General features: G+C 40.7%; 3 protein-coding genes across 4 annotated transcripts; all 3 read right to left on the bottom strand.

Annotated features, from left to right (window-relative positions):
• Positions 1 to 458: 458 nt before the first annotated feature.
• Positions 459 to 5,132, bottom strand: plbd2 (phospholipase B domain containing 2). The gene is made up of 12 exons (XM_083979897.1): positions 4,905 to 5,132; positions 4,210 to 4,303; positions 3,947 to 4,105; positions 3,749 to 3,849; positions 3,425 to 3,639; positions 2,851 to 2,945; positions 2,602 to 2,762; positions 2,121 to 2,216; positions 1,921 to 1,992; positions 1,661 to 1,813; positions 1,347 to 1,509; positions 459 to 1,169 (listed from the first exon to the last, which is right to left on the bottom strand). Exons 1-12 carry the CDS (start codon positions 5,120 to 5,122, stop codon positions 999 to 1,001), a joined length of 1,698 nt encoding a protein of 565 aa, XP_083836023.1. The 5' UTR covers positions 5,123 to 5,132; the 3' UTR covers positions 459 to 998.
• A 184-nt stretch (positions 5,133 to 5,316) lies between these two features.
• Positions 5,317 to 14,094, bottom strand: rbm19 (RNA binding motif protein 19). 2 transcript variants are annotated; one of them, XM_083978747.1, is made up of 24 exons: positions 13,960 to 14,094; positions 13,681 to 13,863; positions 12,906 to 13,022; positions 12,742 to 12,786; positions 12,114 to 12,348; positions 11,298 to 11,608; positions 11,150 to 11,209; positions 10,945 to 11,023; positions 10,714 to 10,785; positions 9,965 to 10,174; positions 9,692 to 9,822; positions 9,424 to 9,551; positions 9,244 to 9,340; positions 9,010 to 9,120; positions 7,750 to 7,950; positions 7,586 to 7,655; positions 7,328 to 7,476; positions 7,181 to 7,241; positions 6,748 to 6,827; positions 6,602 to 6,657; positions 6,174 to 6,290; positions 5,963 to 6,068; positions 5,748 to 5,868; positions 5,317 to 5,641 (listed from the first exon to the last, which is right to left on the bottom strand). In XM_083978747.1, exons 1-24 carry the CDS (start codon positions 13,993 to 13,995, stop codon positions 5,559 to 5,561), a joined length of 2,859 nt encoding a protein of 952 aa, XP_083834873.1. In that variant the 5' UTR covers positions 13,996 to 14,094; the 3' UTR covers positions 5,317 to 5,558. The 2 variants fall into 2 exon arrangements, 1 of the variants encoding a protein (XP_083834873.1); XR_014595606.1 differs by lacking the exons at positions 5,317 to 5,641; positions 5,748 to 5,868 and having other exon boundaries at positions 5,998 to 6,068; positions 7,328 to 7,386; positions 7,436 to 7,476.
• Positions 14,095 to 15,972: 1,878 nt separating this feature from the next.
• Positions 15,973 to 20,628, bottom strand: slc2a11b (solute carrier family 2 member 11b; the record flags this gene model as incomplete). The annotated part of the gene is made up of 12 exons (XM_083978599.1): positions 15,973 to 16,146; positions 16,260 to 16,387; positions 16,492 to 16,567; positions 16,670 to 16,771; positions 17,203 to 17,313; positions 17,424 to 17,611; positions 17,885 to 18,033; positions 18,123 to 18,252; positions 18,353 to 18,477; positions 18,578 to 18,738; positions 19,055 to 19,153; positions 20,590 to 20,628. The coding sequence occupies 12 exons, from the start codon at positions 20,626 to 20,628 to the stop codon at positions 15,973 to 15,975; spliced, it is 1,482 nt and encodes a 493-aa protein (XP_083834725.1).
• Between the last annotated feature and the right edge of the window lie 877 nt (positions 20,629 to 21,505).

The raw sequence follows: 21,505 nt of genomic DNA, 5'->3' as shown, positions 1-21,505 counted from the left end.
GAGAGTACGTTGCTACGACAACAGCCGTGACGTATGCGCATATGACTGTATGCGAGAGCCCAGAGCCAAAGCAGAAAGTAAACACTTTTTCTATCTTATGAGTTTTATTCTATTAAGAATGAAAAAAAAATCATACGCATCTCTGTAAGAATGACTAGAAAATACGTCTTTTGCTATTATTTTTAATTGCAACGTCCCAATCTTCACAGTAGTGCTCCTGTTAAATGTGAAATTCCCAGCATATTCAGAGAAGACATAGCCTATGTTGACACAACTGATTATCTAATAATAGTCACATTTTCTATCCAACACTGTTTACAGGCAACTTTTCATAAAAAGTGCATTAAATATTAACTACATGTTGATTTTATTTTATTTATTTATTTTACATGGAAAATAAAACTGATGAGCATTACATGGACTGGGCAGTAATACAAAATTAAAAAACAAAACAAAGGCAAGGATCAGTGCATTTTTATTCAGAAAATATTTTAAAATGCTTCTTGACAGAATTACATAAAAATAATTTTAAACTCATGATGGAGACATTTTCCATTAGTGTTACAGAAAATCTGAATTATTATTAGTTTTGGTGATTCCCCCAAAGAAAGTGGAAACGACATGGTAAATGTTACATAAGCCATCAGCATGGAGATTATTTTCATTCATATTTTCAAACATTTACATCAGAATTCAACATTTTAAAAACAAAACATGAAAATCAGATATAATCTAATGTGGAAGCTCCTGCTTTACAACAAGGTTGTGAAGTTCTCCTTCACATTAAAAGCTCTCTGTAGCCGTAAGGCTTTAATTATGCAAATAGTGTAATACTCTGATATTGCAAAAATAATAATGCCACTTGCCTGAGAATCAATAACATGACCATTCTTGTTAATAAAAGTCATGTCACACACTTTCCCTTTGTCAAAACATCAAACAGCATAGAAGGCAGTATTAATCATGCCACTTGTACAGTATATACAGTGTGATAACAATTAGGGAGTCCACATGACTTTTATAGGCTTGAATGCCCAAACATCAGGGTGGCCCATGTGGATCAAGTCTTTGTAAGGGGAGGTGCTCCACTGGAAGGGAGGCACCTGATCCCAGGTTGGCCCACTCACTGCCACCATGCCATACTCTCGAAACATCTCGTAGGAGGTCATCTGCAGAGGAACACACAACATCCTTCAGATTTGGCAGCTCATTAGAATAACATAATCACTTCAAGTTGAGACAAATACACAAAAGATTGGTAAGCCAGATATGTCAAAGCCTGAGCTGAGAGGTGGGTGGTGAGGGTAGGATGATAAAAGGTGAGATGACAAAGAAAGAAGTGAAACCTTCATGTCTGTTCCCCCATGTGGTCTCTGCCTCAAGGCACCAAATGGATATGTTCCATTAGCTGGGTTCAGGTCTGACCGAGCTGAGATTGCATTCTCCCCATTTTCAGGAGGATTACAGCCTTCACACCTCGACAGTGGATCTTCTTTAAAGTTGTTATACCTGAGGAGAGACAGTGCATCTCATAAATAAAACCACATCTCAGTTGTTTGCCTACAAAAATATAAAAATAAAAAATAAAATGTGTTTGTATTATGCTAATCAAAGCAAAATCACAAGGGCACCTTAAGCCTGTGCAACAAACAGCTTGTACCTCATGAGGCGGATCATCGAATCCACATCAGTGACATCTGTCTGGTTTCTTCTGAATATCTGAGCCCGAGGATTCTGGTCCAGAGAGAACCACGGGCCAAACTTCTCAACAAGTTCATTGCAGCCACTGGCATTGAATATGTCCTCGTAATACCTACACATGAGCATGAATAAATAAAAGAAAAAACGTACACACAACGCAATCAGAAAACACACTATAATGTTAACATAGAATTCACTGTTTTTAAACTGAATACTCACGGTATGTTGAAACTGGCCCAGTACCCTTTCTCCAGCAGTTCCTGAGTTTTATCGGTGTAAACAACATGACCCCTGCAGCATCACATGATAAGAAAATGTATTCTAAGTCAATGAGCTGTCTATCATTGTGTGTACCTGCTACTTACTACGACATTCATTGATCATCTATTTTTGATAAAAGGTCAACTACAAATACTTACGGAATCTGCTCCAGGACAACAAAGAGGCCCTCTGTTATATCAGTCTTTCCTGGAGTGAAGTGATTATAGTCTACGATCATCCACTGGTTGTTATACCTACAACACACAGAGACACAGACACACAGCGCCTGAACTTTTTATTTATTTCCTTATCTGTGTAATTGAAATGACTGACTCAGCAATTCACAACAAACACTCAGCACAATAACCCCATTATAGCTGTATGCCCCAGCTGACTTCTCATGTGACTCCTGATACAAGTGTAAATTGTCTTCTTCTGCAACCTTTACTCGTCTCAGTCAATGATTGAGATCTCACAACATCATATCTAATCTCATGATGAGCAGGAATTTGGAAAACACAATACCAACAGCAGAAGACAACAGAGCCAGGAGGCTGCTCAGAAGATTACTTCTGTACGAAGCGATAATGCGGGTTTTATATAATGACACTTTGTTTCTCACCGATGTGTGACACTTACGTTCCACTATTGTACTCGCTGAAGATCTGGGCCCATTCCTTGCCGGTCGTCGCCAGTCGATTAGCGACAATGTTCCTCAGCCACTCCATGACACTTCCTATGGGCTTAACAAACTTCCAGAGAGCAGGGTTGCTGTTGCCGATGGTGGTTTCCAATGTAACCTGCAGACACAAAATGTATTAAGAACAATAAACTCCATCACAACACACAATACCATATTGTGTCTGGCCAAGTATAAAGAGTTCTCACCAAGCCACTGCTTAGGATATAAAAGTCATCTCCAGAGAATATAGATCCAGGGTAAGAGGAGAACGCCTGAGTTCCCCCAGGGAGAAGCTCATTGCCTGAAAAATATTTAGCACATTATTACAGTTAATTGCACCTGTATTCACATGTCATAGAAAACATCGCTGGTGTCAGTCTACTGACATTTGGGGAGATATGAATATTAGCGTCTATGCCGAGGGTTACATTGAAAAATTGAAACGACTCAGCAAATAAACACAATATATCTTGTTGTTGTTTTTTAAGTCTGGAAAGAAGAAGTTGTGGTTTTATGTCTTTAGACTATTTCCTGGAATCTTGTTGTTCTCATGAATTTACAACGCAAGGGTGTCAAGATTTATCTTTGGACAGAGCCAGAGTAGCAGTTTCTTGCAGTCTTCTGTCTGAATGCTGAGCTAAGCTAATTGAATGCTGACTGTAGCTTCATTAACTGTACAAACATTGAGTGGTATTGATCTTTGCATCTATATCAAGACGGCATAAAGCATTTTGCACAAAATGTTCAACTTTAATGTATTCATGCGTATGAGTAAACTACCTGAGGGAGAGACTTTAAAGGAAAAGGTGTATTTCTTCATAATTCGCAGCATGGCCTGGTAAGTGTTCCATGTGTCATGTGACACCAGCAGTTCCTTGTTGTTTGGCAGCAGCTTAATGAGAGCAGAGCAGGAACCAGACCCAAGAGGTCGAGTTTGGCTGGATTTGTTCAGAGCCGATTCCAAGTCCTCAAGATCCCCGCCCAGCTGGAAGAGTCTGGTTGGAGAGGGTAGCAGTGGTGAATGTGACACAACGGTAAAAAATAAAATAAAAATAACAGTGAGGAGACATGATTCATAAATACAAAATGCAAATAAACACTTACACAAAGCCAAAGGGGTTGAATGAGAGCGGCCCTGTTGGAAATGACAGCTCCTCGTTGTAGCTGTCCTCCAGACCTTTCAGCTGAAGCAGGGCCAGACGCACCTGACAAGAGAAAACAGATAGTGAAAAATATTCTGTTATATATCTGTTTTGTCTCCATTTAAGAAATATTATCCATCCTACAAATGCCCATTAGTACCTGATACCAGTAGGGTGAACTTGGGTTCTTCTGTATCTGTTCCTGAACCCACTGAAGATTGGTTGCGATGTAAGCCTTAAGGCGCCCGCAGTAACCGGTCTGAGTCGTGAATGGCCCACAGTAACCCACTAGAGTGTTCATCCAGTGCTTATAGATGAGCTAAAACACATACATATAAGGTTCATATCATCTGAAATAAAAAACAACAACAACATTTCAACCAGGAGCAAACTGAAGCCTGCAGAATGAAGGTTGAAGCCGACCTGGGATGTGACTGCTGCCTCCACCGCTCCTGCAGCGTAGGCCTGGAGACTGTCATTGTACTGACCACTGGTAGTGACCTCCAAGAAAGACCAGCTAAAAAGAGAGAAAATATGAAGACTATGTCTTAGTCTTTGGACCAAGCTTGGGAATCACTGCTGTATGAATGTTTTTATCATCCTCCTCTTTATAAAAACAGACATGGTACCCAGATCTGGAATACTTTAATCACTCTTATCTACTGTTTGGTTGTTTTATTCAGTGTTGCTTAACGATCAAATTCTTTTTCTTATTTATTCTGTTGCTTATCTGACTTCATTTTACCTGCTTTCATTTAACCCATTCGTGGATTTAAATGTGAGGTTTTTATTTGCACAACAGGCCTCTGTAAGTCCAAGGCTTTCCTAACCTCTCCTGTCACTAGTTTCACTTCTGCTGTTTTGATTTGATTTGCTCTTTTGTAGCTGGACCGAGTATTTTTCATCACATCACTGTAAATCCAATAAACCCGTCAGTCAGACAGGAATGTGTTATTATTATGTTATGTGTTACAGGCTAAACGAATACTGGAGAACAATAACTAATAGACTAAAATAGATGAAAAGGAACTCAAGTTGCAGCCCCGACTTTAACCAACACAGACACATTAGCAAACAATCAGGTCTGTGAAGTTTAACGACATTAAGGAACCACTCACCCTGATGTGTTAATGTCATCAGTGAAGTTTGCCCAGGCAACAAAATCTTCTTGGTATCCCTCCAGGACAGACAGCTGTCCGCTCTGTTTGTCAATCACTGCGCTTCGTATTTCAGCCCGAGCAGACGCACAGATAAAACACAACACGTATAAAATCACTGAAACCTTTAAAACGGGTGTAAAACTCCCCACAGTAAACGTCCTGCACCTCGGCGCCATGTTCACAACAGCGAGTCACATGATCACGCCCCCGCCTGGTCACCTGACCGTATTTAAGGGCGTATTTTCAAAATAAAAGACTCTGCATCCAATCCGCACATTGTTGTTCATTATTCCAGCCACTCAAACAGACACATTTTTTGACATTAAGTGACACCAACAGTTTTTATATAATGACATAAAATTTTGTATAAAATCTGATATCGGTCCCAGCATGTTGAACTTGATCATTCTATACAAAACTGTAATGAAAGGAAATACAAAAGATTTTCCACACTATTTCATTCAGTTCATCCATGTGTCATCATCATCTGCTCAGTCTGAACATCTTGGTCAAGTCCATTTTCATTCTTAGTCCAGTCTGCACAGAAAATGATGGGCAGCACCGGTCAGGATTGTGTCAAGGCCTTCACAGCATCAGTGGCGTTCAGGGACCTCAGTCTTCCACGCCCCCATCAGCTTCCATTGTTTCCATAATTCCCTCCAAAACCTCTGTCTTTCGCTGCTTTTTGGAGGCAACTAAAGTCAGGGGGAAAAAAGAAAGGTAATAAATTAATGTATACATAGAAAATGTATTTTCCTACCGGGGATCATATTTTGTAAGCTATAAAATTTGAGGATTTACCGTGAAAATGTTCGTCTGTTTTCCGCCTCAGGGTCTCCACTGTGTCCTCAGCATCAGCCCACTCCAACACGAGACGTCTCCCGTACAAATGGGTGCTGTGGCACAATGCAGCAAATGCTTTCTGTAGAGAAAACAAGGGCAGAGAATTTATGATTATAGCGCAACACCCAGCATCCTACACTGTAATGTAAAACTGATAAATCAACCACACAAACCTTAGCATCCTGTTTGGTGAGGAAATCAACAAAACCAAAGCCTCTATGGTTTCCTGAACCAGCTGCTTTTTTCGGAAGACGAACTGTTTTGAGTTCTCCGAACGTACTTAAAAAAATAGGAAAAAATCAATGCATTAGTAAATTATCACTTTATAAATATTCTCCATTCGTACTGTGAATAAAAGTGCAGTTGTGTGCATATGATCACTACCAGAAGAGTTCACGAATTTCCCTGACAGTGGCTTGGAAGGGAACATTGCGCACAAGGATCTTAGATCCTGTCTGCTTCTTCTCAGCTTGCTTCTTCTTGCGCGTCACCTCAGTAGTCCTGTACACGGAGGAAAGAGACTGTGTGAATAGTGACAACAGAGGAGATTAACATGCACCACAAAACTCAAGTAAATAAGTAAATATCTCAAAATACTGAAAAACTACCAAAAGAGATACTTTTCTTTTGTTTTTTTAATTTTGTTATTTACTCTGCATATTTCACACTTAAATCTGTATTTTCAAATTTGGTGCCTGTTTTTTCTGGTGGAGATAACATTTTATAATGTAACCATGTTGGTTGATGCTGATGCAGAAATTCCAGTTTCTATTCAAAAATCTTCACTAAAATCCCTCTGAACCAAATCTTACTTTGTGGCTCTCTCAGAAATCTTCAGCTCCAACGCATGATCATCCACGCTACAGTGCTAGTGGAGAGAGAGAGACAACTCATTATACAAGAACCAGGCTCCCGGAGAAAGAGTGTGAGAGTTTATGTGGTGAAAAGAAGTTGGTACCTGCAGCTGTCTCAGGGCCTTCTGTGCTGCCTCTGCTGTCTGATATTGGACAAAACCGTAGCCCATCGACAGCAGCTTTCCTGAGAGTAGAGAAAAAGTAGAGCAGTTAACTGACCTATTGCTCACTGACGACACAGAGGTGGATAGTCTCTTTTAACAGCATCATGTTTGTTTAGAGAAATGACATGTGGCACTAAACCAACTGTCCTGTGTCTGCAATAAGAATTTGGATGATAATGCAGAAAATCCAACAGCATGTTGGGTTTCAAGTCTTTTCTACTGTATTTTCCTTTTTAATCTCTCTTACAATTCAATAAAGAATAAACCTAACAGCCCCCTGTCAAAAGTACATCTCCGGAAATACTTTCTTCTAATATATGAATTGGTTTGAGACTTCACAAACTATCAGTTCAATATTGCTTATCATCATCACCTGTTTTATCTTTCTTCTTGGAGATGGTGCAAGATTTGATCTTGCCACATTTGGAGAATGTCTGCAACAAATGAAAAAACAACATAGCACATGAGTGTATGGTGAAACTACTTACTGAGTATAAATGAGAGTTGAGTTTATGTATACCTCTTGTAGTTTCTCCTCTGTTGTGCTGAAGTTAAGGTTCTTAACAAAAAGCGTGGATCCTGGAGCAGCTTCCTCCTCTTCCTCCTCCTCCTCCTCTTCTTCCTCCACCTTCTTGCTCTCTTCTTTCACTGCCTCCTTTTTGTCTAGTGCTTGGTAAGACACATCCAATGTGTATTCTAGTTATTCATCTTTCATGTATAAAAATACTAAACCTGACATTTGTAATTTTCCAAGTTGATAAAATTTGTGCGATTCTACCTGGTTCTGGTCTGGCTGCCACAAACACGCCGACAGGTGCCCACTCCAAATACAGCGGGACATGATGGAACTGGGGTTTGAACAGATACATACATGTCTTTAGTCCCCACTCAACACATACTACATACCGTAGACAGGTTATGAAGGAGCAGAGCATCACGCACCTTGCTGTAGGCCAGCCTCATGAAGGCTCGTTTTGCCTCGGTCGGCTCCAGAAACTCAATGATGGCGGTCAGTCCTGAGGGTGGCAGCAGCACTCGACCCAAAGAGCCATGAGGCGAGAAGAGCTCCTCCAGCTCCGGCACTGTGACTCCAGCTGGAAGGTTTTTCACCAGCATCACAGTTTTACTCCTCTCTGCTGCTGCCTGTACACCAGAAGGCACAAGGAGGAAACAATATTAACTCATTGAGTGCCGCGCTCCTTTCCAAAGTTTTAGTCAAGTGTACCGGCAATTTAGACCATTTTTGACTTTTTATGTAGAGCCACAGTGTATTCTATATTATTGCCACCAACACATACTGTGGCTCAATTGAAAGGTTTACCTTAATGCTTCAAGTGGCCACAAACCGTTTGTTTCTACGTGCCTCTGTTCCTGAGAAAAGTCAAGCTAAACATGGCTGGGTTTCACCAAAATCCCTCCTTTTTTTCTAGAAAAGGAGATGCAGCGTCTTTTATGAAAGGTGCGCTGTTTGTGTCTGTCGCTCTTCTCACACTCGCATTTCTGGATCAAAGGGCTCGTATAAGATAAATATATACAACAGTTGTTGTTCTATTCACAAAACCACCATCGGGGGCGGGGGGGGCGCCACTAAACAACAATAACACAGACGCACCGTGCCGTGTCACAGCTTCTCCCCGCGGAGCGTGAGGGTCAGTCGGCCACCGCGGCTCGGGGAGACCGGTCTCGCCGGTGGTCGCGGTCCTTCTGTGGTACGGGTCGGTGATGCCGGTCTGCTTTGGTCCAGAGACCATCAGATTTTACCGCGGGAGGACTTTGGGGAGGACACGGTGTTGCTCCAGCTGAAGACCGGGCGGACTGTCGGCTGAGAGCTTCCTGTTTCTGCTCCGAGCAGCTCGAGCAGCTGGAGCAGCAGCGCGGGTGAGAGCAGAGCAGCTGCTGCATCTGCATGCAGAACTCGTTTGCAGAAGCCGAGTTATGATAAAAACTTCCAGATCATGAGCTGTCATGTGACTTTGATCGTCATCTATTTCAGTTCTCCTCGTCGTAGAGTCCCCAAATTTACATATAATGTGTATTAAAGTGTCTATTTTCATAATTTAAAAAAAAAGCAAAAAACGTAAAATTACGTTTTCGGCACTCAACGCATGGGAACGAAAAACGAGAAATTACGTGGTTGGCACTCAATGAGTTAACCAACGCACTATAAAGCAGACGATAAGGAGGAGTTTATATGAAACTCACCTGACTGAAGGAATCCAGACAGACACCGTTGTCCAATAGGAACTGTCGAGTCTCTTGCACAATTTGTGTTTCTCCCAGAGCCATCCTCACTGCAACACTTCCTTTGGACTCCTGCAGAGGACGACAAAGACCAAAGCATGCTCAATTTGTTTCATGCTTTATTAACCACATGCTGCTGTAGAAGGATGCTGAAGGGAGCAGAAATATATAAGAACAAGATGTAGCGTCACTTACATGATCCAAAACTTGGCTTTTAGTGGTATTGTATTTTTCAGCAATGGCATCTGCCACTGCACTTGTGCCAAGAAACAGTGTGTTCCAGTTGTGTGAACTGATAGGAAGAAAAAAAAATCCACATGTAAACTTAAGAAAATCAAATCGAGAGATGCAGAAAATCAGGGAGATCATGGATACCTGGAACTCGAGGCTTTATTCTTAGCATCTTTTTGTCGTTTGTAGGTTGAAGAGCCAGGACCACCACCATCTGAGGAGTCAGTCTTTTCTTTCTTCAAGGTGGAGGGAAGCAGGTGAAGCATTCTGCCCTAAAAGTATGAGGGGGAAAAAACATAGTATTTCCAATCAGATTCAATTTAACTTTGCAGCAGTTATTTATCAAATATTACACAATTATAGGTCCTATGGGGTGAAGATTCATCTTTAACAGGAGCCAGAGATCAAATACCTGAAATATATGTCCGTCTAACTGAGCAAGAGCTGCCACAGCATTCTCTGGTATCATGTAGGTTACAAAGGCGAATCCTTTAGGTCTCTTTGTTATATTGTCAATAGGGAAGAGCACCTCGGACAAAGGACCTGTAAAGTTTGCACAATTATATTAACAGTGATTACATTTTTGCAGATAAAAGCGTGTGTGTGTGTGTGTGTGTGTGTGTGTGTGTGTGCGTGTGTGTGTGTGTGTGTGTGTGTGTGTATGCACATGTTTTCCTGAACTGACCATGTTTAGCAAACAGCTCACTGATCTCTTCCTCTGTACAGGTGTAAGGAAGGTTTCTGACGAAGAGTCGACCAGATTCTGCGACGTCTTCCTCCTCCTCATCCTCCTTGAGCTTCCTGGTGAAATTTCTGTCAATTTCTTTGTCCTTTCTGTCCCTCCTGCCCTTCCCCCCGGAGGGATCCACACGGAAGACCTCAATGTAACGTCCCCCTGAAAACACAGGCACAGGGTGAGGCTTTTTGAACCAAGGCTGGTGACTGACTGGCATTTTGTTTCTTGATAGTTGTTGTTCTAATGTTCATGTTTACACAAAATATGTATTTAAATTTGTATTTATTCAACGTTGGTTAAAAATACCAGACCATTTCAGTATTTACTGGTTAAATGCATGACTTTGGGCTGCTCAATTACACAAAAGAAAAAAGTGAATGAAAAAAAAACGTATACTTTGAATTTGTCAAATAATTATGATGTAATTTGGCTTCAAAGCAAGATGACATGGGAAATATACACCACAATCAGTGGAAGTCACCTAGCCTGGGTATACCCATGCTGCCTTGCACGTGATTTTATTTGCTCTGTAAGTCATCTCAATCTACATTGAGATGAGGTCTGGTGTTAGCCAGGCTAGAAGTCACCTTCAACGAATGTTAAAAACACATAAAAGGGAACAACGCAACCAAAAAGTACAAACGAGAGATGTTCTTACCACTACAACAAGAAGCAAGAATGGGTATAATATTGATTACCTATGTAGTCCTTATTCTTCTTCAAGGCCTTTACTATCTCCTCTTCAGAGCGCAAGTCCACATACACATAACCTGAGACACACACGTAAGACAGCACTTGTTCATTGGCCTGTAGACAGTGGACACAGGCATGTGGATGACATTTGGTGTACAATCATATATACAATATATAAATACTAAATACAATTTACAATATTTTATGTTTGCATAAAACCAAATAAATTAACATACCTGTTCTATTTCCGCTTTCATTCTTTCCGATCCTGATAGCCGCAGGCTTAAGTGGGGTCATGAACTCTTTAATTTGTTGCTATTTAGGTCAAACACAAAAACATATGTTGCTGTCAAAGATACAGACACTGAACTCTACAGGATGTTTTTCAAGCAGAGCATCTTCACTGCGCCTCTAAAAATCTGGCAGCTTGTGACCACTCACCTCTTTAACATTGAACGGGGCTCCTCTCAGCTTCACTGTGAACTCTGTTGTCGGCTCCATCTGCAACAAACAGATGGGGTTGTTGGCAAGTGCAAACTGAAAACAAATCATGTTCTGTGCTGAGCTGTAATGTACGACAGTGAATCACCTCCTGTGTGGCAGTTTTCTTGGCTTTGCTCTGCTTGGTGTCTTCAGAGGAAACAGTTTTTTTCATCTTTGAACTGTTTTCTCTGTCACCGCTCTCATAGGCGCTGTCTGTGTGCTGCATAGGAACATTATCTGCATCTTCTTCATTATCATCGTCGTCGTCAACATCATCACCCCCTTCACCACCATCATCATCATCATCATCACCCTCATCCTCTTCACTCTCTGCCATGGTGTCATCTGTCCGTGCCACTTTTGAGCGCAGGTACTCCATATCTGACAAGCCAGACTTCAGTGCTTCCTTAGTGGCACCTGAAAGCGACAACAGGCCACTAGGATTAAGTTCTGTGAAATCTCAGTTTGCCTTCACTGTACATTTATGTGACCGTAACATGGAGCATTTGTAATATGGCAACACAGATGCAAATCTACTGATCCACTGATGTTCTCTCCTAATTTAATTCCATTTAATTCTATTCTATATGAGTATATATGAGTTTTTTTTCTACAGTAGAGGTACCTAGACTGGGACCACATTACTGATTCCATTTCCATGTATTTCCATATTCCATTTTATGAACTGTTTTCTTGTCTGTACACAACATCTACTGCACGTCTGCCCGTCTTGGGTGAGGGATCCCTCCTCTGTTGCTCACCCTGAGGTTTCTCAATTTTTTCCCTGTTTTCTTGGGAGCTTTCTCAGTCGATGTGAGGGTCTAAGGGCAGAGGATATTGTAACGATGCCATGTAAAGCCCTTTGAGACAAACTGTTCGTAAAAATGGGCTTTACAAATAAAATTGCCTTGCCATTACTAACCTTCATCCTCATCTTCATCATCAATATCTTCTTCTTTTTCCTCTTCTTCATCCTCTGACTGGTCTGAATCAAAGTTGAGGTAATCATCTGAAGCAGCTTTCTTCTTGCTCTGAGTCTTTGTCTGTCCACCATCAGGATCAGATGATTGCTGCACAGTGTCATTTGCCCAGGTCGGTACTTGGCTTCGATTCTGATGCACTGACAGAAACTCCTTGAATCCCTGGTCTTCTTCCAGCTACAACGATGCAAACATACAAGGATCAAAAACCACATATGTAGAAAATGGCACTGTGTGCTACAAAAACCTTGACAACAAATTATCTTATATCACAGACAAGTATCTCTTTGATTGTGAAGATAATTCTTTTGTTTTAGCTCTGAAAACTTACAGTAGACGTATACATTTATTTAAAGGAGGATCCGATTAAAGAATAACTAGGATCTCTGATATTATATGCGCCGTCATCTTTGTACCGTGCGCTGTGCACACTTTTGCTATTTCCAAAATACCACTAAGGCGCAGTATCCAGGCCTAGTTTAATTGCATCCTGTCCACATTAAAAGTTTATACAATTAACATTTAACAGCAGACAACAGACATGGTTGCAATGCGACATTATTTACTCACATCTCCAAGTCCACTGGTGAGCTCCTTTTTCTGTTTCTTATTTTTCTGAGGCCGAAAAAAAGAGACATACACGTTATATTAGTGACAGAAGATTATGACTACATTAATAATATACAGTACCTATAGATATGATTTTGTAGACTTCTTGATGAATGTTCAGGTACCTTTTTGCTGTCAGTGTCAGCAGCAGCAGTAGAGGGTTTGTCCTGGCCCGAACTCTGAGTGTGTTTACTCCAGGCTTTTGCTTTGGTGGGGTCTCCAAACGCTTTACACAGCTCCACCTGGAGTAGACGGCACCCACTGGTTAACATAGACTAAGACTTTATTTGTCCCAGAAAGGAAATTTGTTTCCACTAGAGACTGTACATTACACAAAGGACATCATACAAATAAATCACGAACAATGTATGGCACAAACATCGTTTTCCTCTTTCTTGTCTGTCACCATGTCCGCCACAGTCAATGTCAACAGGGTCTATTGTTAGGGTGGCGATGGCTGCAGGGATTCAACTCTTTCCCATGCAAGCCTTTCTGGTCCCGACACCTACGACCTGAAGGTAGTGGGATGAGGTACTGGTTGAGTGGGTGTGTATTGTCCTGTTTCTATTGAGATTGCAAAGCGTCTTATGGACCTGTGGTTCAGTTCTGTGGGGTTGGATGTGGGAAGACCTATGATTTTGGAGGCAAGATGTTAATTTGGCCCGGTTGTGCATATGGAGCAGTAGAGGAGGGCTGGTTGAGTGATGCTGCTTCTAGAGGAGTACCAGTAGGTGGGGCAGTTTTCTTTCTTTGTGATGTGGTGATCAAGTTTACTGTCCAGGGTTATTCCAATATATTTAAAACGTGCAGGAGAAAGGGAAAAGTATGTGGGAGAATAACAACAACAACAACGTGAATAGCAGCAGCAGCAGCAGTATAAGACCAAGACCGAGACCTCACCGTGACCCTGGACGTGTCCACGAAGCTCTTGTTGAGATGTTTCAGGGCTTTGTTCGCGTCCTCCTCCGACTTAAAACCCACGAAGCCAAACTTGCGGAACTTGCCGTCCTTGGTAAACTTGAGGGAGCAGTCTGTCACGGTGCCAAAGGCGGCGAACATGGACCTGAACCTCTCCTCCTTCATCTAGACATAAGACACGCAGTCAACATGACATGTTCAGGTGCACTGGGACAAAATGAGGCCGTCACGTGCAGGCTGACACCGCCGCTGGGTACTTACCCCGTTAGGGAGGTTCTTCACGATAAGTCTCGACATGATGAGTGTTGTTATAAACCCACTAATGAAGCGTTCACTTGGTTTTTAATCAGATGTCAACAAACGAGCGTGGACTCTCCACTAGGTCGCCATGTTGAGTAGGAGGAGCATCTTCTTCTTCCTCTACTACTTAATGGGCTCGTTATCGCCACCTGCTGCACTGGAGCAGTTACTGTCCAGTGGTTTATGCAGGTTCAGGTTTACACTAAATTCTTTACCACAAATGCTACAAACTTCAGTTGAATGAATAATAGGCTATATTCATTCATGTACTTTTTCTCCACAACAGGGTGCTGCTAAACCTGACAGAAATCTGCGCAATCCTCATTATCTACTCTACCAAAGTTTCACCAGTAGGCTAGTTGTAGTGTTTTTGCAACACAAAAACAGTGTAAGTGTGACTGTGAAGTTATGAGCCTGATTCCACTGCTGTGGCCTACAACCTGAGCCTCATCTGCAACTGGATCGAGGGACACAGTAGGGTACCTTCATCCCCTCGGCATGAATAATGATAATAAACCAGAGAGGGCGTGATGCAGCAGGACCTAGAGTCCCTTATGGCAGTGGTGCCTGGTTTTTTCTGAGTGTCATCCTGACTATCAGTGTGAAGTGGAATGGTTGAGTAATAACGGGTAGTTTTTAAGAAATATGAATCCTATTGTACATGGAATACAGTGAAATATGGAATATTATTCTGAAATTCAATCATATTGGAACAGTGCTACCAGGGCTGAATTGCTGAGGTCAGCTAAAAAACAGAATCAGAAAGTCATTCTTTTGTCTAATGCAAATGTTGGTGTGTGTGCACCATAAAGAACTATTATTGAATGAATTGTCAGGTCCTGAATTATTCCTTAATCATGAGGCCCTGTGTTGTTTCTTGCATCAAATCCTTATTCATCTTATGTATTCCTAGTAGCTATTGTTGCTCATGTTGCATAGTGTTAAACCTGGGGCCATAATGTAGTATAACAGCACTGTTTCTGGAGCTAGGAAAAATATTATTAAGCGGGTCAGTTACATGTAGTGCACTCGAAGACAAGGGGTTACACAACATTGTGCACAGATATAGGGGGTTTGTTTCCACCTCATCTGTTAATCCAGCTCTGCATGGTCAATGCTCCTGACAAGGACAGCAGCAGCTCTTCCCACTATGTATGATATTGCATTCAAATCAGGAATTATCTGCACTAATGTATGAGTAAAGCTGCGAAAGACATGTCTCACCCAGGTGATTCAGTGTTTTAATGTGATTTCTCCATCTTCTCTTTTCGGTTAACTGTGACTGTCACCAAATACCACATGTCCTTCAGATGATGATCATGTTTCATCAAGGGAGAAATACCAATGAAACATGAAAATCTAATCTGATTACACCTCCCTCATGGCTTAAACGTAAGCCTATTATAAACTTTGGGGATTTGAGCCAAATACTTTACTACCAGAATAACAGTCATGGTTCTGAGTATCTACATTACTCAGCCTCATGCACAATGAAAACACAATTTTATTTCGACTAGATTTTTCATAAATGTGACACATTAATGTGAATGAATGTGTCAATTGAAAACACTTTGAATAGTAAGTAAGACTACACAGATGCTATATAATTGCAGTTATTTAAACCAATTTAGGAAAAGATAGTCCTTTTTTGCATTTTGCACCTGTGCACTTACCCTATTACTCACATGCATAGAGTAGTGCTCACACACTTTAATGATCTCTTTGTTCTGCATGCTGAAAGGTCAGGCTGTGTTTAAAACTGAAATAACATACAACTTCAGTGAATATTAATAAATTGATCTTTATTTAAAAATCTCAATAAAACAGCATTTATAAAAGTTGTACAAACCGAAATTTATTATACCAAAATATAAATCATCCCGATTCACTCTATTTGTAGGTGAACTGCAGACACAGATGACAAAGCAGTGCTTCTCTGAAGCTCAAGAGTGGTTCATAGGTTACATTTACATTTCATAGAGAAGTTGATGATAGAACGGCTCCTCTTTTGTTGCGGATGGACTGAAACTCACTCTGGATTTGATCAAAAGTTTTGTTCTTGGTTTCAGGAACAACAAGGAGGATGTATATCACCACTGTGGAGCAGACGGCCAAGAACACCAGGAAACAGTATTGCTGAAGTCCGATCTGTGCAAACACAACACAAGCGAGTCCAACTCTTAGAGACAAACAAGGCTTGCATCTTTAAATGCATCAGGTAGATAAAGATGTATTCACTCTCAGCAATTTTGGGCACCTACCACAATGAAAGGAAAGATCAGGCCGATGAAGAAGAAGCTTAACCAACTCATGAAGCCTGTGATCATGTATGCAGCAGGGCGCGCAGTTTGTGTGAATAGTTCAGTGGTCAAGGTGTTGGTCACGCCACCTTCACAGACGGGTCAGACAACAAAAGAAATGAGTGTCATGTAACAGCAGCTACTGAGGAAAAAACTTTCAAAGTGAGAGGATGTTACTAATTGAGTCAGTTACCTGGTCCGAGGCCAAAACTCAGAATAAAAGCAAAAATGCATGCCATGCTCAAGTATGGAAAAACTGGGCTGACATTCTGAGAGAAAGGAAAAAGTGTCAACACAAACTAGGAATGATACAAAATGCATAAAACAATGTGAGTGTTTTTTTTTCACATCTGGTCTTCAGATTTAAATACCTGAAAACTGAGCGTCAGTGTGAATAAAATACAGCATATGCTCATCAGTGCGTATCCTCCTGCGATGAGCACTTTCCTTCCCAGGCTTTCAATCAGTAAACCCTGTGAGACACACAGCATGTCATAAGACCACATCCTTTTACTCTGCCATTCATGAGATGTTGTCTGTTTTGTTCTGCTTTCACATGCATATCCAGGTGCAGTTATTTTATTATTTTATACATGTTCCTATGATTTACGTTTTAATATTTTCCCTTTTACTACATTGATTCTGTTGTTGTTTCTACTGTTCTTAAGAAACCTTTACATTTCTATATAAGAAAACACTAAAGCCATGCTCCTCTAACTTTCTGCGCCTGTCTCCTCATTTATCAGTTTTCTGTAGCATGAGGGATACTCTGTGGGTATGGTTTAAAATATACACATATATACTTATACTTTTACTTATATATATACAAAATATTATATAATTTTAATATAGATTACATTAAAATATTATATACTTAAAAATAGGATGTGAAGCTTATACTTACACATGTAAGAGCAGTGATGCATTCACAGGCACCAGTGCCGACGGTCACGTATGGTATTTTATCTCTAGAAATACCAGATTGCTTGAAGACGTAATCTGCGTAGAAATAAATCTACAGTACAAGAAAAACGCATAGCTTTTACTTTTGAAACAAAGCCATTTCATCTTTCTGTCACAATGGGCATTGAGGAATGTATTTAGAGAGACAACAAATGTACGTACAGCATTGATGCCGTTGAGCTGTTGTGCAGCGTTGAGCAGGATGACAGTGAGAAGCTGCCAGCGCACACTGCGGTCAGTAAAGAGCTCCCAGGGTTTCTTGGCTTGGAAACCTGCTAAATTGTTCTTCTCGCTTTGAATACCCTCCAGTTCACCATCACAGTGAGCTACACCATGCAGCTGCTTGAGGGCTGCAGACAGGAAAACACATGACACGCGTGGTGATTGTAGACTTACGTTCTTCTCATCTGATCCAGCTGTTTCCACGAGTCATACCAGAGGGTTTCAACCCAGGTTCACTCTGACGTTAGAAGAATGTGATCACATGCCATGAAGACAAAATGTTTCTGCCTCTGGTGATTCCAGACAAAGGAAGTCCTCACCGATTTGCACGTGCGCTTAATCAGTCATCACACCGATTTGGGAAGTGAAGAAACAATACAGAGGTTGTAGGAGCAGTTTACCTTTCTTGCACCCCTCCTCATCTCCTTTGTCTATGAGCAGGTAGCGAGGACTCTCTGGGTACCAGGGCAGGATCAGCAGCTGCATGATGGCTGGGATACATGTGGTGGAGAGCAAGATGGGCCAGTACTCTTCTCCTCCCAGGAGCTCTCTGTTAAATCACACAAGAAATGTCTTACCAATTCATCATAGTCTTAATTCATGTTGGTGAAAGGGCAATATCTTACGACCAGTATTTACTTGAGGCTGATCACTTGTCCTGTTAAGATCCCACCAGTGATGAAAATTGAGGTTCCCACCCCCATGGCTCCACGGATTGCAGTTGGAGCGATTTCCCCCAAATATAGAGGTTGGACACAAAGGCCAATGCCTATGAAAATCAAATGTGATTACATTTCAGATGTTTGACATACCATGTTCAGACCAAATATGTAAAGTGATGTGTTTAAATGCATCCTTCGATTAATTACCTGCATTTATTCCACTGAAAAAACGTCCAACTATGAGTAATTCATATATTCCTGTAGGATAACTCAGACCCATCAGGAGAGTAGCCACTAATACAAATATATTATTGGTCAACAGTGTCCCTTTCCTAGACAAAACAACAAACAAACACAGAAAAACTGTAAATCTTTGATACAGAAAACAAATGATAAAGCAATAATTTTGCCAATACATCATTTTATTTATACCTTCCCAGTTTCACAGACAAAGTCCCACCAATCATTGCTCCCATGAATCCTCCTAACGTGAATATGGACACAATAGTGGACCAGAGCAGGGTGAGAGTATCAACTGAGATGTTAGTTTGGTAACGCTCCATCCAGGTTTGGTTGATGAAATTTTGCACATACTGGAAATAAACCAAGAAAAATGGATGTTCATCAGGCCAAATAAAATATCAGAAAGCTATACATGTGCATGCATGGGTTCATAGGAAACATGTCATTCATCTCTAATAACCACTGACTATAATTTGTTTGGTTAGCAGGATGAAGTGTCCACACTCATGCATTCATCCTGTACAGCTCTATATTCCAGGTTGTAGAGCTTCTGTGAAGTTACGACTTTGCTGTGGCCACTTCCCAGTCATAAAATTATCATAACTGGTCACAACGACGATATTGTTCAAACATAAGTCCGATGGGAGGCTGCAGCAGGGTTATTACCTCTGTAGGTGCATTGATGACTGATATGTTATATCCATACTGAAAGGTTCCCCCTATGCAGGCAGCAAAGACAGCCAGCAGAAGATTCCTGTTTGGACGCTACGAATAAAACACATAACAAATATTTTCCACACTGTCACTGACAGAAGAGAAGACTCAGTCATTCATGTAGCTTCAAAGTCTACATACCTTTGGCTGCTTTCTATCTTTAACAAGAAGAGGTTGATATACATCCATATTATCTTTTGTCATTTTGTCACTGATGTTGTTGCTGCGTGCGGAGTATCCTACATGTAATAAATAGAGTTTCCTCCCCAACAGGACTGAACCTATGTCTGACAGGAGGGTGAGTTTATCCTGGGAATAATACAATTGATCTATTGTCATAAAATGACAGTAGGAGGTGTGGTAAATTGGCCACATTAATCCATCATAATTAAGATTTTACACCATTTACAGCATCGTCAAGCTGTTTGGCTCGGTTTCCTTGAAAGATAAAAAAACATGTCACATGTTCACTTCACAACAGTTGTGAGAGGAAACTGAATGAGACACTGTTTTCTTGTTTGGACCAATAATAAAATGTTGGATTAAAGTACACACAGTAGCAACCACACAGACTCATTGTGGTCTTGGCTCCTCCTATCTTTCCTGTGAGTTTATACCAGTGGAGTAAAGTGAACATCAACACCTTCTCTAACATTGTGTCTGAACTGAGAGATAAAAGGTGATGGATTAAGTATAACTGGTCAAACTGTCAAAGTTCACATACTGCTTCATGACCTAGCCTAAGTCTGTTTGTTTATTTCTTCAGGGAACCATCCAAGTTCACTTTATCTATTTCACAATGAAGCCTGTTTCTTTGGACCTGTTTGTTAATATGTAACAATCAATAAGTAACGAGAGTAAAGTAAAGTGAGAGTCAAACAGGTATTTAGGGCATGGCAACTTTTGTAACTGCATTTTATCAATTAGTGGGCTAAAAATAAGCACCAATCAGAGCCTATTTTTCGCAACCCCAAACTTTCTTATCAATGGTTTCTATGAAAACACACTTCATCACTTAAATGAGCCTAGATAGATAGATAGATAGATAGATAGATAGATAGATAGATAGATAGATAGATAGATAGATAGATAGATAGATCTAGCCTACATGAAAAAATTATACTATACAGAGAACAAACAGAATATGAGCAAACTGGTTTAAGTTTAAAACTTCTCAGATGGTTTTGTGGGGAAAAAAAAAAAAAAAAAAAACACGACTCACCTCTAAAAGCTGCGATGTAATACAACGTTGAAGTTGAAAAACCACGCACTGTTTGGTGATTTGTGTTTTGAGTAGGGTTTGATATGGTTAGATAAAAAAAAAAATCCCCTCGTAGTCATGATGCTCCCATTCACTCCACGAAACGAAAACAATCATGTACGGATATTTTGCTGCAGCATGACCGCCCAATAAAACACGATAGACGTTCATTTACTAATCATGATTCAGCATGTAAATCAAATTAGATGCTGGGTTGTAAACAAACCTTTTCCCTGGATTTCGCAGATCCCTCGTCGACATTCATCTTGTCAGGTGCTGTGAAATAATGCTCGGATGGACCATTTATAATGGATGTTCCACTCCAGTTGAACAACTTTGATAATGGCAGCCTGTTGTAAGGTGCAGCATATGATCTCTGCTCCAATGGGGAGGGGGGTGGAGGGTGGGGGGTCATTATAGCACATTCCTGCATGGTGCTGAGTCCGTGGGCAGTAGAAGAAAGACTGTCGACGCAAATGATGAATTATTATTGACAATTTGTTGCCTAAAACCCAATTAGGCTATGTGACACCTTAATGATCAGATATGCCTTTGGATTTATCCATAAATGTTTGTACTTCAAAGATGAATTTAAAGCAACATATAACTGCAAAAAAAAAAAATCCAAGTAGAAAATATAAGTCAAAATCGATTCATAACTCTAGAAAATGTTATAAAAATGAATGTATTTTTCTATTTGCCATATAACATTACATTGCACTGTTGCCAACATCAGTCCATAACCACTACACTGTCATGCACACATGGCCCAAGGCGTTGAACTGGCCAGTGGACAAAACATTTTAATGCTATTGGAGCCTCTGTGAGTTTGTTCACCAGCATTTGATCATTTGAGCATTACTTTGACAATCCACCCCAGTATTGTGTTATTATCTTGGTATTGTAGCAACAGATTTTGTTCTGTGAGCAGCAGACATGGGTGTGTAGTGAATAAGTGATCTTTCATTAGGCTACACATGTCCTGGAGCTGCTTCTACAGCAGATAAACCAAGCACTCACATGACAACAGTTGTTCTGGTTTCTGATCTTTGGGAACACTATCTGATTCACTGCTGTACGCTCTGAATTCAAATAAAGCCAGTTGGATGTAATATCAAATAAAAATGTTTGTAGGGTGTTGA

The sequence above is a fragment of the Trachurus trachurus genome (genome assembly GCF_905171665.1).
Source record: "Trachurus trachurus genome assembly, chromosome: 9".
In the NCBI taxonomy this organism is placed as follows: domain Eukaryota; kingdom Metazoa; phylum Chordata; class Actinopteri; order Carangiformes; family Carangidae; genus Trachurus; species Trachurus trachurus.
The sequence above is the reverse complement of the archived record's forward strand: the minus strand, read 5'-3'. Positions and strand labels throughout refer to the sequence as shown.

What these genes read in the sequence shown, in the direction of transcription:
- plbd2 (XM_083979897.1), bottom strand. Translation starts at nt 5,122, where the DNA reads ATGGCGCCGAGGTGCAGGACGTTTACTGTGGGGAGTTTTACACCCGTT. An exon ending in TTCAACCCCTTTGGCTTTGT is followed by an intron (nt 3,640 to 3,748) that starts GTAAGTGTTTAT and finishes CTCTCCAACCAG; the next exon opens with ACTCTTCCAGCTGGGCGGGG. An exon ending in CTTTAAAGTCTCTCCCTCAG is followed by an intron (nt 2,946 to 3,424) that starts GTAGTTTACTCA and finishes AATATTTTTCAG; the next exon opens with GCAATGAGCTTCTCCCTGGG.
- rbm19 (XM_083978747.1), bottom strand. Translation starts at nt 13,995, where the DNA reads ATGTCGAGACTTATCGTGAAGAACCTCCCTAACGGG. An exon ending in TCACCAGTGGACTTGGAGAT is followed by an intron (nt 12,349 to 12,741) that starts GTGAGTAAATAA and finishes GCATCGTTGTAG; the next exon opens with CTGGAAGAAGACCAGGGATT. An exon ending in TCACCAAACAGGATGCTAAG is followed by an intron (nt 5,869 to 5,962) that starts GTTTGTGTGGTT and finishes TTTTCTCTACAG; the next exon opens with AAAGCATTTGCTGCATTGTG.